The sequence below is a fragment of the Oncorhynchus nerka genome, linkage group LG2 (genome assembly GCF_034236695.1).
Source record: "Oncorhynchus nerka isolate Pitt River linkage group LG2, Oner_Uvic_2.0, whole genome shotgun sequence".
NCBI lineage: Eukaryota > Metazoa > Chordata > Actinopteri > Salmoniformes > Salmonidae > Oncorhynchus > Oncorhynchus nerka.
Genome location: NC_088397.1, coordinates 35,508,453 through 35,518,725, shown reverse-complemented (window position 1 = coordinate 35,518,725; position 10,273 = coordinate 35,508,453). Strand labels below are relative to the sequence as shown.

The following is a 10,273-nucleotide window of genomic DNA, read 5'->3' as shown; positions in this document are numbered from 1 at the left end:
GTTAACTCTAATGAATGTATCTTCTGCAGCAGAGGAAACTCTGGGTCTTCCTTTCCGGTGGCAATCCTTATGAGAGCCACCCATACCTTGTCACAACACAACTGATTGGCTCAAACGCATCACGAAGGAAAGAGACTTATTATTAGTTATAAATGATGGGTTATGAATGAACAGGTATGAATGATGGGTTATGAACGAGCAGGTATAAGTGGGTTATGAATGAACAGGTATAAATGATGGGTTATGAATGAACAGGTATTAATGATGGGTTATGAATGAACAGGTATTAATGATGGGTTATGAACTAACAGGTATTAATGATGGACTATGAATTAACAGGTATTAATGATGGGTTATGAATGAACGGGTATAAATGATGGGTTATGAATGAACGGGTATAAATGATGGGTTATGAATGAACAGGTATGAATGATGGGTTATGAACTAACAGGTATAAATGATGGGTTATGAATGAACGGGTATAAATGATGGGTTATGAATGAACAGGTATGAATGATGGGTTATGAACAAGCAGGTATAAGTGGGTTATGAATGAACAGGTATACATCATGGGTTATGAATGAACAGGTATAAATGATGGGTTATGAATGAACAGGAACCGGGATCCTCATCTCTCCCAAGTGGTCATTCTCTCTTTCTCCCCTTACCCATCTGTCTATCGCCTCCTTTGAATTCCATGCTGTCACAGTTACCAGCCCTTTCAAGCTTAACATCCTTATCATTTATCGCCCTCCAGGTTCCCTCGGAGAGTTCATCAATGAGCTTGATGCCTTGATAAGCTCCTTTCCTGAGGATGGCTCACCTCTCACAGTTCTGGGCGACTTTAACCTCCCCACGTCTACCTTTGACTCATTCCTCTCTGCCTCCTTCTTTCCACTCCTCTCCTCTTTTGACCTCACCCTCTCACCTTCCCCCTCTACTCACAAGGCAGGCAATACGCTCGACCTCATCTTTACTAGATGCTGTTCTTCCACTAACCTCACTGCAACTCCCCTCCAAGTCTCCGACCACTACCTTGTATCCTTTTCCCTCTTGCTCTCATCCAACACTTCCCACACTGCCCCTACTCGGATGGTATCGCGCCGTCCCAATCTTCGCTCTCTCTCCCCCGCTACTCTCTCCTCTTCCATCCTATCATCTCTTCCCTCTGCTCAAACCTTCTCCAACCTTTCTCCTGATTCTGCCTCCTCAACCCTCCTCTCCTCCCTTTCTGCATCCCTTGATTCTCTATGTCCCCTATCCTCCAGGCCGGCTCGGTCCTCCCCTCCTGCTCCGTGGCTCGACGACTCATTGCGAGCTCACAGAACAGGGCTCCGGGCAGCCGAGCGGAAATGGAGGAAAACTCGCCTCCCTGCGGACCTGGCATCCTTTCACTCCCTCCTCTCTACATTTTCCTCTTCTGTCTCTGCTGCTAAAGCCACTTTCTACCACTCTAAAGTCCAAGCATCTGCCTCTAACCCTAGGAAGCTCCCTCCCCCCCTCCCTCTCTGCAGATGACTTCGTCAACCATTTTGAAAAGAAGGTCGACGACATCCAATCCTCGTTTGCTAAGTCAAACGACACCGCTGGTTCTGCTCACACTGCCCTACCCTGTGCTCTGACCTCTTTCTCCCCTCTCTCTCCAGATGAAATCTCGCGTCTTGTGACGGCCGGCCGCCCAACAACCTGCCCGCTTGACCCTATTCCCTCCTCTCTTCTCCAGACCATTTCTGGAGACCTTCTCCCTTACCTCACCTCGCTCATCAACTCATCCCTGACCGCTGGCTACGTCCCTTCTGTCTTCAAGAAAGCGAGAGTTGCACCCCTTCTGAAAAAACCTACACTCGATCCCTCCGATGTCAACAACTACAGACCAGTATCCCTTCTTTCTTTTCTCTCCAAAACTCTTGAACGTGCCGTCCTTGGCCAGCTCTCCCGCTATCTCTCTCAGAATGACCTTCTTGATCCAAATCAGTCAGGTTTCAAGACTAGTCATTCAACTGAGACTGCTCTTCTCTGTATCACGGAGGCCCTCCGCACTGCTAAAGCTAACTCTCTCTCCTCTGCTCTCATCCTTCTAGACCTATCGGCTGCCTTCGATACTGTGAACCATCAGATCCTCCTCTCCAGCCTCTCCGAGTTGGGCATCTCCGGCGCGGCCCACGCTTGGATTGCGTCCTACCTGACAGGTCGCTCCTACCAGGTGGCGTGGCGAGAATCTGTCTCCTCACCACGCGCTCTCACCACTGGCGTCCCCCAGGGCGCTGTTCTAGGCCCTCTCCTATTCTCGCTATACACCAAGTCACTTGGCTCTGTCATAACCTCACATGGTCTCTCCTATCATTGCTATGCAGACGACACACAATTAATCTTCTCCTTTCCCCCTTCTGATGACCAGGTGGCGAATCGCATCTCTGCATGTCTGGCAGACATATCAGTGTGGATGACGGATCACCACCTCAAGCTGAACCTCGGCAAGACGGAGCTGCTCTTCCTCCCGGGAAGGACTGCCCGTTCCATGATCTCGCCATCACGGTTGACAACTCCATTGTGTCCTCCTCCCAGAGCGCTAAGAACCTTGGCGTGATCCTGGACAACACCCTGTCGTTCTCAACTAACATCAAGGCGGTGGCCCGTTCTTGTAGGTTCATGCTCTACAACATCCGCAGAGTACGACCCTGCCTCACACAGGAAGCAGCGCAGGTCCTAATCCAGGCACTTGTCATCTCCCGTCTGGATTACTGCAACTCGCTGTTGGCTGGGCTCCCTGCCTGTGCCATTAAACCCCTACAACTCATCCAGAACGCCGCAGCCCGTCTGGTGTTCAACCTTCCCAAGTTCTCTCACGTCACCCCGCTCCTCCGCTCTCTCCACTGGCTTCCAGTTGAAGCTCGCATCCGCTACAAGACCATGGTGCTTGCCTACGGAGCTGTGTGGGAACGGCACCTCAGTACCTCCAGGCTCTGATCAGGCCCTACACCCAAACAAGGGCACTGCGTTCATCCACCTCTGGCCTGCTCGCCTCCCTACCACTGAGGAAGTACAGTTCCCACGCAGCCCAGTCAAAACTGTTCGCTGCTCTGGCCCCCCAATGGTGGAACAAACTCCCTCACGACGCCAGGACAGCGGAGTCAATCACCACCTTCCGGAGACACCTGAAACCCCACCTCTTTCAGGAATACCTAGGATAGGATAAAGTAATCCTTCTCACCCCCCCCCCCCCCTTAAAAGATTTAGATGCACTATTGTAAAGTGGCTGTTCCACTGGATGTCTTAAGGTGAACGCACCAATTTGTAAGTCGCTCTGGATAAGAGCGTCTGCTAAATGACTTAAATGTAATGTAAAATGAAAGAAATTCCACAAATTAACATTTAACAAGGCACACCTGTTAATTTAAATGAATTGCAGGTGACTACCTCATGAAGCTGGTTGAGATAATGCCAAGAGTGTGCAAAGCTGTCATCAAGGCAAAGGGTGACTGCTTTGAAGAGTCTCAAATATGAAATATATTTTGATTTGATTAACCCTTTTTTGGTTACTACATGATTCCATATGTGTTATTTCATTGTTTTGATGTCTTCACTATTATTCTACAATGTAGAAATAAAGGAAAAACCCTTGAATGAGTAGGTGTCTAAACTTTTGACTGGTACTCTATGTAAATGTGATACTTCAGTTGTTGTTTTTGTTACATTTGAAAAATGTATAAAAACCTGTTTTTGCTTTGTCATTATGGGGTATTGTGTGTAGATTGAGGGGGAATATTGATTTAATCCATTTTAGAGTAACGGAACAAAATGTGGAAAAAGTGAAGGGGTCTGAATACTTTCCAAATGCACTGTGTATATATAGGAGCAGTACTTAGTGACATCACTTCCTGAAACAGGAGGAACAAACAGGTTCAAAATATCAACATTGAATGTATAAAATATATGACCAAGCTGGAAGTGTAAACGCCAGCCCATCCACAATCCTAGAGGTTCACTGTTGATCAACCTCCTCCTTCATATCTGAATCCTGATGATCAATCTCCTCCTTCACATTTGACTCTTGATGATCAACCTCCTCCTTTACATCTGACTCCTGATGATCAACCTCCTTCACATCTGGCTCCTGATGATCAACCTCCTCCTTCACATCTGACTCCAGTGATCAATCCAGTGTCTTCTTTTTTGGGGAATCCCGATGGACGACGTCATCCAATAGGCCGTCATCATGACCACCGCCCACAAGTTAATTTTCATTCTGGTTTTCAATGGGAAGAGCATTAGCAAGAACTCCAGTCTGGTAAATTGTCTAATTTAATGGATTTACATTGGCAGGTGAACATGGAGAAACCTCATAATTTTTTTTTGTCAATCTCAAACTGCAGAAACACTGTTGGAATTCCTTATCAAAGTCTGTGGCCTGTGATGTTGGGACAAATGATAGTCCCATATTATACAAGAGACCATATTCTACAGCACAACGGCAGAGTCATGTCTTCAGTGTAAAACTAACAATGACTCAATAATCCTTTTGGGAATGTTATGATGTCATAAAGTTATGGGCGGAGTTAGAAAGTTGGCTGTCAGAAGTACAATTATACAATGTAAAATTACTTTTAATCTGTCTGTCTGCATATTTCAAGACATGGCATTTGAGGGTGCAGTGAGATACTTTTCTCATCAATCATCTTAAAAATGATACTTAATTAAAACCTGGAAATCAACCAATCCTCTGTTGTCCTCTATTTTTGGAGTTATTACATTAAACCAATCAGATTTCAGAAGAATGCCAAAATCAGGTGTGAAGTAATATGGAGGACCAGCCTATTCCCTATGATGTAAACTACAACAGACATAACTTCAAATGTATAACTTCATATTAAACCAATCGTTTTCAGTCATGAGTTGGGTGATTAAAGTAAACCACAGTTTTGGAAATACATAACACCATCTAACCATATATCAAAGAATGTTTTCTATATGCAGTTATCTTAGCCAGTCAGCCAACGTTAGCTATTTAGCCAACTAGCTATTAGCCTAACCAGCGTAGCCAACCAGCACGGTTATGGTCAGTGAGCTGGAGCCCAACTAAAACATAACTGCAGATCAAAAGAGAAGAGACATACAGAATGATGGCAGGGGAAAAACACATGGAAATTGGAATTCACATGAAAATTCACCTCACTGGTTAGAGAACAACCTGCAGAAGACAGTCGGCTACATTTTAAATGTAGGGGTCGTTAAACAAAGGAACACAAAACTTATGCCATTTGTTTGAGAGGAGGGAGACTAATGGAGCCCAACTACCGGACTGCATAAAAGAGACAGAATGATGGACGAAATGAAGCTTCAGACGTCATTGATCACTGCTGATAAAAGTGACATACTGCTTTGAAGTATACTGCTTAGCGATTTCGGCGCATGCCTCGTAGCTCCTATATTAAATGTAACACGCGTGCTACGGGTGAGTTGTTATCGTGACCAGGGGCCTGTTGCACAAAACTAGGATAAGGGATTAAGCCAGGATATCTTGGTGATCCTGGCTCAATTGATCCGTAATCCGGTTGCACTAAAGATGGATAGGGGGCAGGAGGATATGTTATGGTATAAATTACCATGGAGATTTATTCTGTGGAGCTAGCCTGCTCCAGACCAGGCTAAATTCCAGGATCTATTTAATCTCATCCCTAATGTCAGTCAGCAGTCACCACAAATGGAAACCAATAGTTATTTCACTGCTCACTATACATTGTTATCACATATAACTAGACCCACTGTTATTATTTAAACGTTTGTGATCATTCATTTCAATGATTTTGGATAAAAAATGATTTTTAGATGATGTTGCTATCTATCATTAGATAATTTACAGTTTCCCATAGACTATAAGGCTATATATAAAATGATAGAATATTAGGGCCACAGAGGGGAAAAAAACACAAGTCATAATATTGTAACCAGTTGTTTTAAAGGAGGACAGTTGTTAAAATGACAGATGTGGGGCATTTCGTGAAATTGTACTTCAGTATGGTTTCATAAACAAAGACATGCTGATGTGCCAGAATATTAAGTATCACATTGTCATAAGTATCAAAACTGTAAAAACAATATGTAGCTTTTCTGCAGAAAGAACCAGCCTCATAAATTTATGACTTTATCCTTTTTCTTCAGTGTGGCCCTAGTACTCTGTCATATAAACAAATACACATTCCATATGAATATAAAAACACAATGTGTAACATTATGTTCCTTTATTGAATAAGGACAAAACAAAGCAGGTAAACCATCAGCTCCTTTCGAAACTGAAGTCACAGTGACTCTACAAGATGGAAAGCACAGAATCCAAGCATATTATACAAAATGATACATACACATTCAAAGGTCTGTATATAACACACCCTGCATGTCTGCACACTAAAATAAATGCAGGACAAATCCATACACATCAACTGAACAGACAAATGAATGGATGCAGTAGCCTCCCTGCAGCCTTGTATTACACACAGTATACCGCACAAACACCATAAGAGGCCAAATTCGTCAAAAAACGAACCCAAAAAAAAAACCAAATTCCTCTGCCACCGCAGGACATATTTAACCAAAATTGAAAGCACACATACTAACTAAAATAATTCAACACATATTGGTCCCTCAGCAGCCGACCACTGTCGTCATCAGGGAAGATTGCCGGATTGTCCCAGTCCATGGCTGGTGGCACTCTGGGGCCCTCTCCTTCCTCAGGCAGGCCACATTGTGGAGGACAGCACAAGCCACAGTAATATCACATGCCCTAACAGGGCTGACCCTTAATTTGTGAAGGCAGTGAAAGCGTGCCTTCAGGAGGCCAAAGGTCATTTCAACTCTGGCCCTGGTCCTGGCATGGGCATGGTTGTAGGCCTGCTGTGCTTCCTGGGGGTCTGTGAAAGGTGTCAGGAGAAAAGGCTGGCAGCCATACCCCCTGTCTCCCAGCAACACACCAGAGAATTCACCTGTCAACACAAAATCTCATCATTACTACCTCATAAACACAGTGATATTCTTGACACAGCCATGATGGTTATAAATAGGGGTTGTGTGGCTTACCTTGTGATAGGCACTGATAGATTTCAGAGGCAAGAAAGATTCTGGAGTCATGGACTGAGCCAGGCCATTTTGCCACAACATTGCTGATCACACAGTCAGCATTGCAGACCATCTGAAATCATAAGATGAGGAATATTACACCAATCAATGCACATCACTGGCAATGCAGAGTGTTCGTCAATGGACAATATCAAAAAGTTATGTTCACCTGAACATTAATGCTGTGAAAGGATTTCCTATTCACAAAATCGGCCTCATGGGCACCTGAGGGGCTTTTATCCTTATGTGTGTGCAGTCCACTGCACCAATGACATTGGGGAAACCTGTCACACAAAGTAATGAGTATCCTACTATGTGTTAACAGTTGTCCTGTAATTTGTAGATCCTCTTACCTGCAATCCTATAGAACTCCTCTTTGATGTCACAGAGTCTTCTGTGGCCAGGGAAGGAGATGAAGACATCTGCTAATGCTTTGATAGCCAGACACACACTCCTTATTGTGCGGCAAATTGTGGCCTTGTTCAGCTGTTCTGCATCCCCCACTGAGTACAGGAAGGCTCCACTAGCAAAAAGCGCAAGGCCACACAAACCATTTGCTCCACACTCAGTGCATGGCTCCGTGCAGTGCGGTGCTTAATCCTGGGACCCAGTAGTCTGCATAGATACCTGATGCCATCTGCAGAAAACCTGTATCTTTCATATAGATGGTCATCAGGGAAGGCCAGTGGGTCCAACCGGTCCCTGAAGACCCTTTCTCGCCTGAAGGCTCTCCTCAGCACAAGTGCTTCTTCATCCACCACATCTCGCACGAATGGGCATGCCATTGTCAGAGCAGAAAGGAACACACAATTTTGGGCCTTCATATAGGCTAGTGGCCACACCTGGTGCTGGGGGGTGGGCAAAGAGGCGATGCCTTATAACGATGACTTGGTTGTACTGATTGCTGGGAAAATAAAAAAAACCTTAGAAAGATGCCACCGTCCTGTGTGCTCACAATAAGAGCTCATATGTCATGGCTCACTTGACTTTACGAGAATATACCTAATTTTTATTTTGAGCTGTGTCATCTTCTTGGAGCTGGGGGAGGAAAGAAAAATAATGATTAATACATTTGTGTTACAGTTAGCATACAGTGTACATTGAAGGCATATCTCACCTCCCTCTCAAGTTTTTTTATTTCAAGGTCCAGTTTCCTAATTGTCCTCTTTTTTTATTTCGGACTCCAGTGCAAGATTTTCCATCTTTTTCTTCTTGTACTGAATGTCTATGTCTGCCAGTTCTATTTGGCGCCGGAGGTGGTTGCCATACAACTTTCTGATAGCTTGTGAGCTCTGTGAACACAATACAATTAGCGCAGCTGGAATTTGGCAGGATGTGGTGTCCTTTTATTAATACGCACTATGTTGCCAGGCTGGTTTTCCCACTGTATAGCATCTGGGTCCTGTAAAAGAAATTAGATTTTTGATTTTGATGAGGACTCCTCACCATTGTAGAGTAAATAGTACTTTCACAGTCTTAACATGATACCTCATGCCTTCTGGAATCCAGAGAGATGGTCTCCTCCTCATCATCGTCTCCATCATGTGCTGTTGCTGCTGCACTGGGGCCTTCACCCTATCACATTTAATCGGATTCATATTGAAGCTAGTAGACAAGACATGCCAGGCCTACAGTATGCCTTTGATGGAGTACTCACTGGATCAGCATCGTCTGGTGCTTGTGCTGGTGGCTCTAACAGAAACACAGTGCTGCCAGGCACTGCAAGGCAATAGGTAAACCAAAGTCAGACAGTCCAAATTGATTCAATATGAATGTGGTTGTATCCCATGTAGAGATGGAAGGACATACCTTGAATGAAGCGGGTGGCATCTTGGGAGGAACCTATGCTCGTCTCTTTCCCCCAGGGATCCCCTCTAAGACGGGCCTGCCTTTATTTAGCTCCAAGGCCATGTCCTCTGCTGGGGTAAGGTCAGCCTTTGGTGACCCACCACCCGTGCCTTGTCTGTGGGTATTCTTTTTCACTGCTAAAACAGTACAGACAATGTGTGAGCAGGCACCTTCTGGGTACAATATATGCTTGTGCTTTGTTAAATATTAGTCAGGGACCATACCATTCTGCAGAATGTTCTTGTATTTGATTTTGACCTGCTGCCATGTCCGTTTTGGCCCGTTCATGTTTAATCTACACACACACACATTTAATGGAGTCACACTGCAAAAAATTACTTGGTATTTTTGTCTTGTTTTCAGTAAAAATATCAAAAAATGTATCATAGCTTTATACAGTGTGATGGAGTTACTTTACACAATTTCACTCATATCTGCAGTGCATTTCAATAAAAAAATAACCGTTTCATAATTACAGTACAACTGCATTTTTGGAGATGTGAATTAAATATTTGAATTGTAATTGTGATGTTTCAGCGGAGCGGTGAGTGTGTAATTGTGCACTACTTACGCATTCAGGCGGTCTGCAATACGTATGCCTCCATGAGGATTTGTGCTTCCGACGGGGAAAAGTACGCGGCTCTAGTTGCCATGGTAAATCAGTTAATCTGTGATCTGTGGCGGGGTCTATTTGAGTGAGCCGTGAGCGCGCACCTATCCAGGATTGGTTTCACCTGGCTTAATGAATCCGTGTCTGCTCATCCTGGCTTGGTCTTTGTGCAACCAATTAAGCCTGGACGCACATGTTTTGGCTTCATTGAGCTCAGCTGAGTCATTTATCCCGGATGTCTTAATTCTACTTTTGTGCAACAGGCCCCAGTGAGCTGAATAACATCAATATCGAAAAGTTGACAAAACAAAAAGGACTGTCAAAATATATCAAATTAACCTGAAAAATTACTCAATATCCCCCTCTGTTGGCGAAGAAGTATAATACACCTAAACTAACAAAACCGGGCAAGTCAACTGGCTGGTGTTCATGAGTTTATAAAACGTGTACTTTATACATTTGTCATAAATTACCTGCAATGATGAGACACACAGTGTGGATGAATGATCAGTAGTCGTCAGGATAAAAATAGCACTCCTAAAGAAGATGCATTTTCCAGTTAACTGCCAACTTGAAAGAGGGAACTTTATCATAAAACCCACATGGAAAACTGAGATTCGGCAAATAACATATAAAGAGAGGCTTATTTGACGCCAAACCAACAACAGTAGTTACCAGAACATAAATGGCTAATGTCAACTTTAT

General features: G+C 44.1%; 1 protein-coding gene and 1 long non-coding RNA gene across 5 annotated transcripts; both read right to left on the bottom strand.

Annotated features, from left to right (window-relative positions):
- Nucleotides 1-6,203: 6,203 nt before the first annotated feature.
- On the bottom strand, nt 6,204-7,960 carry LOC135572451 (putative nuclease HARBI1). The gene is made up of 3 exons (XM_065020444.1): nt 7,464-7,960; nt 7,072-7,183; nt 6,204-6,977 (listed from the first exon to the last, which is right to left on the bottom strand). Exons 1-3 carry the CDS (start codon nt 7,530-7,532, stop codon nt 6,640-6,642), a joined length of 519 nt encoding a protein of 172 aa, XP_064876516.1. The 5' UTR covers nt 7,533-7,960; the 3' UTR covers nt 6,204-6,639.
- Nucleotides 7,961-7,976: 16 nt separating this feature from the next.
- Nucleotides 7,977-10,217, bottom strand: LOC135572454 (uncharacterized). 4 transcript variants are annotated; one of them, XR_010464308.1, is made up of 7 exons: nt 9,183-9,355; nt 8,920-9,095; nt 8,768-8,829; nt 8,599-8,685; nt 8,228-8,512; nt 8,113-8,148; nt 7,977-8,014 (listed from the first exon to the last, which is right to left on the bottom strand). It is a non-coding gene; the product is annotated as an uncharacterized LOC135572454 (long non-coding RNA). The 4 variants fall into 4 exon arrangements; XR_010464307.1 differs by lacking the exon at nt 7,977-8,014 and adding an exon at nt 9,530-10,217 and having other exon boundaries at nt 8,028-8,148; nt 9,183-9,253; XR_010464306.1 differs by lacking the exon at nt 7,977-8,014 and having other exon boundaries at nt 8,030-8,148; nt 8,228-8,402; nt 8,471-8,512; nt 9,183-9,350.
- Nucleotides 10,218-10,273: the final 56 nt, after the last annotated feature.

Bases quoted from the DNA above. Each gene is read 5' to 3' on its own strand.
- LOC135572451 (XM_065020444.1), bottom strand. From the start codon at position 7,532: ATGTCTTCATCTCCTTCCCTGGCCACAGAAGACTCTGTGACATCAAAG. The intron at 7,184-7,463 runs GTAAGAGGATCT...TTATGATTTCAG, and splicing joins GGAGTTCTATAGGATTGCAG to ATGGTCTGCAATGCTGACTG. The intron at 6,978-7,071 runs GTAAGCCACACA...TTGTGTTGACAG, and splicing joins CTATCAGTGCCTATCACAAG to GTGAATTCTCTGGTGTGTTG.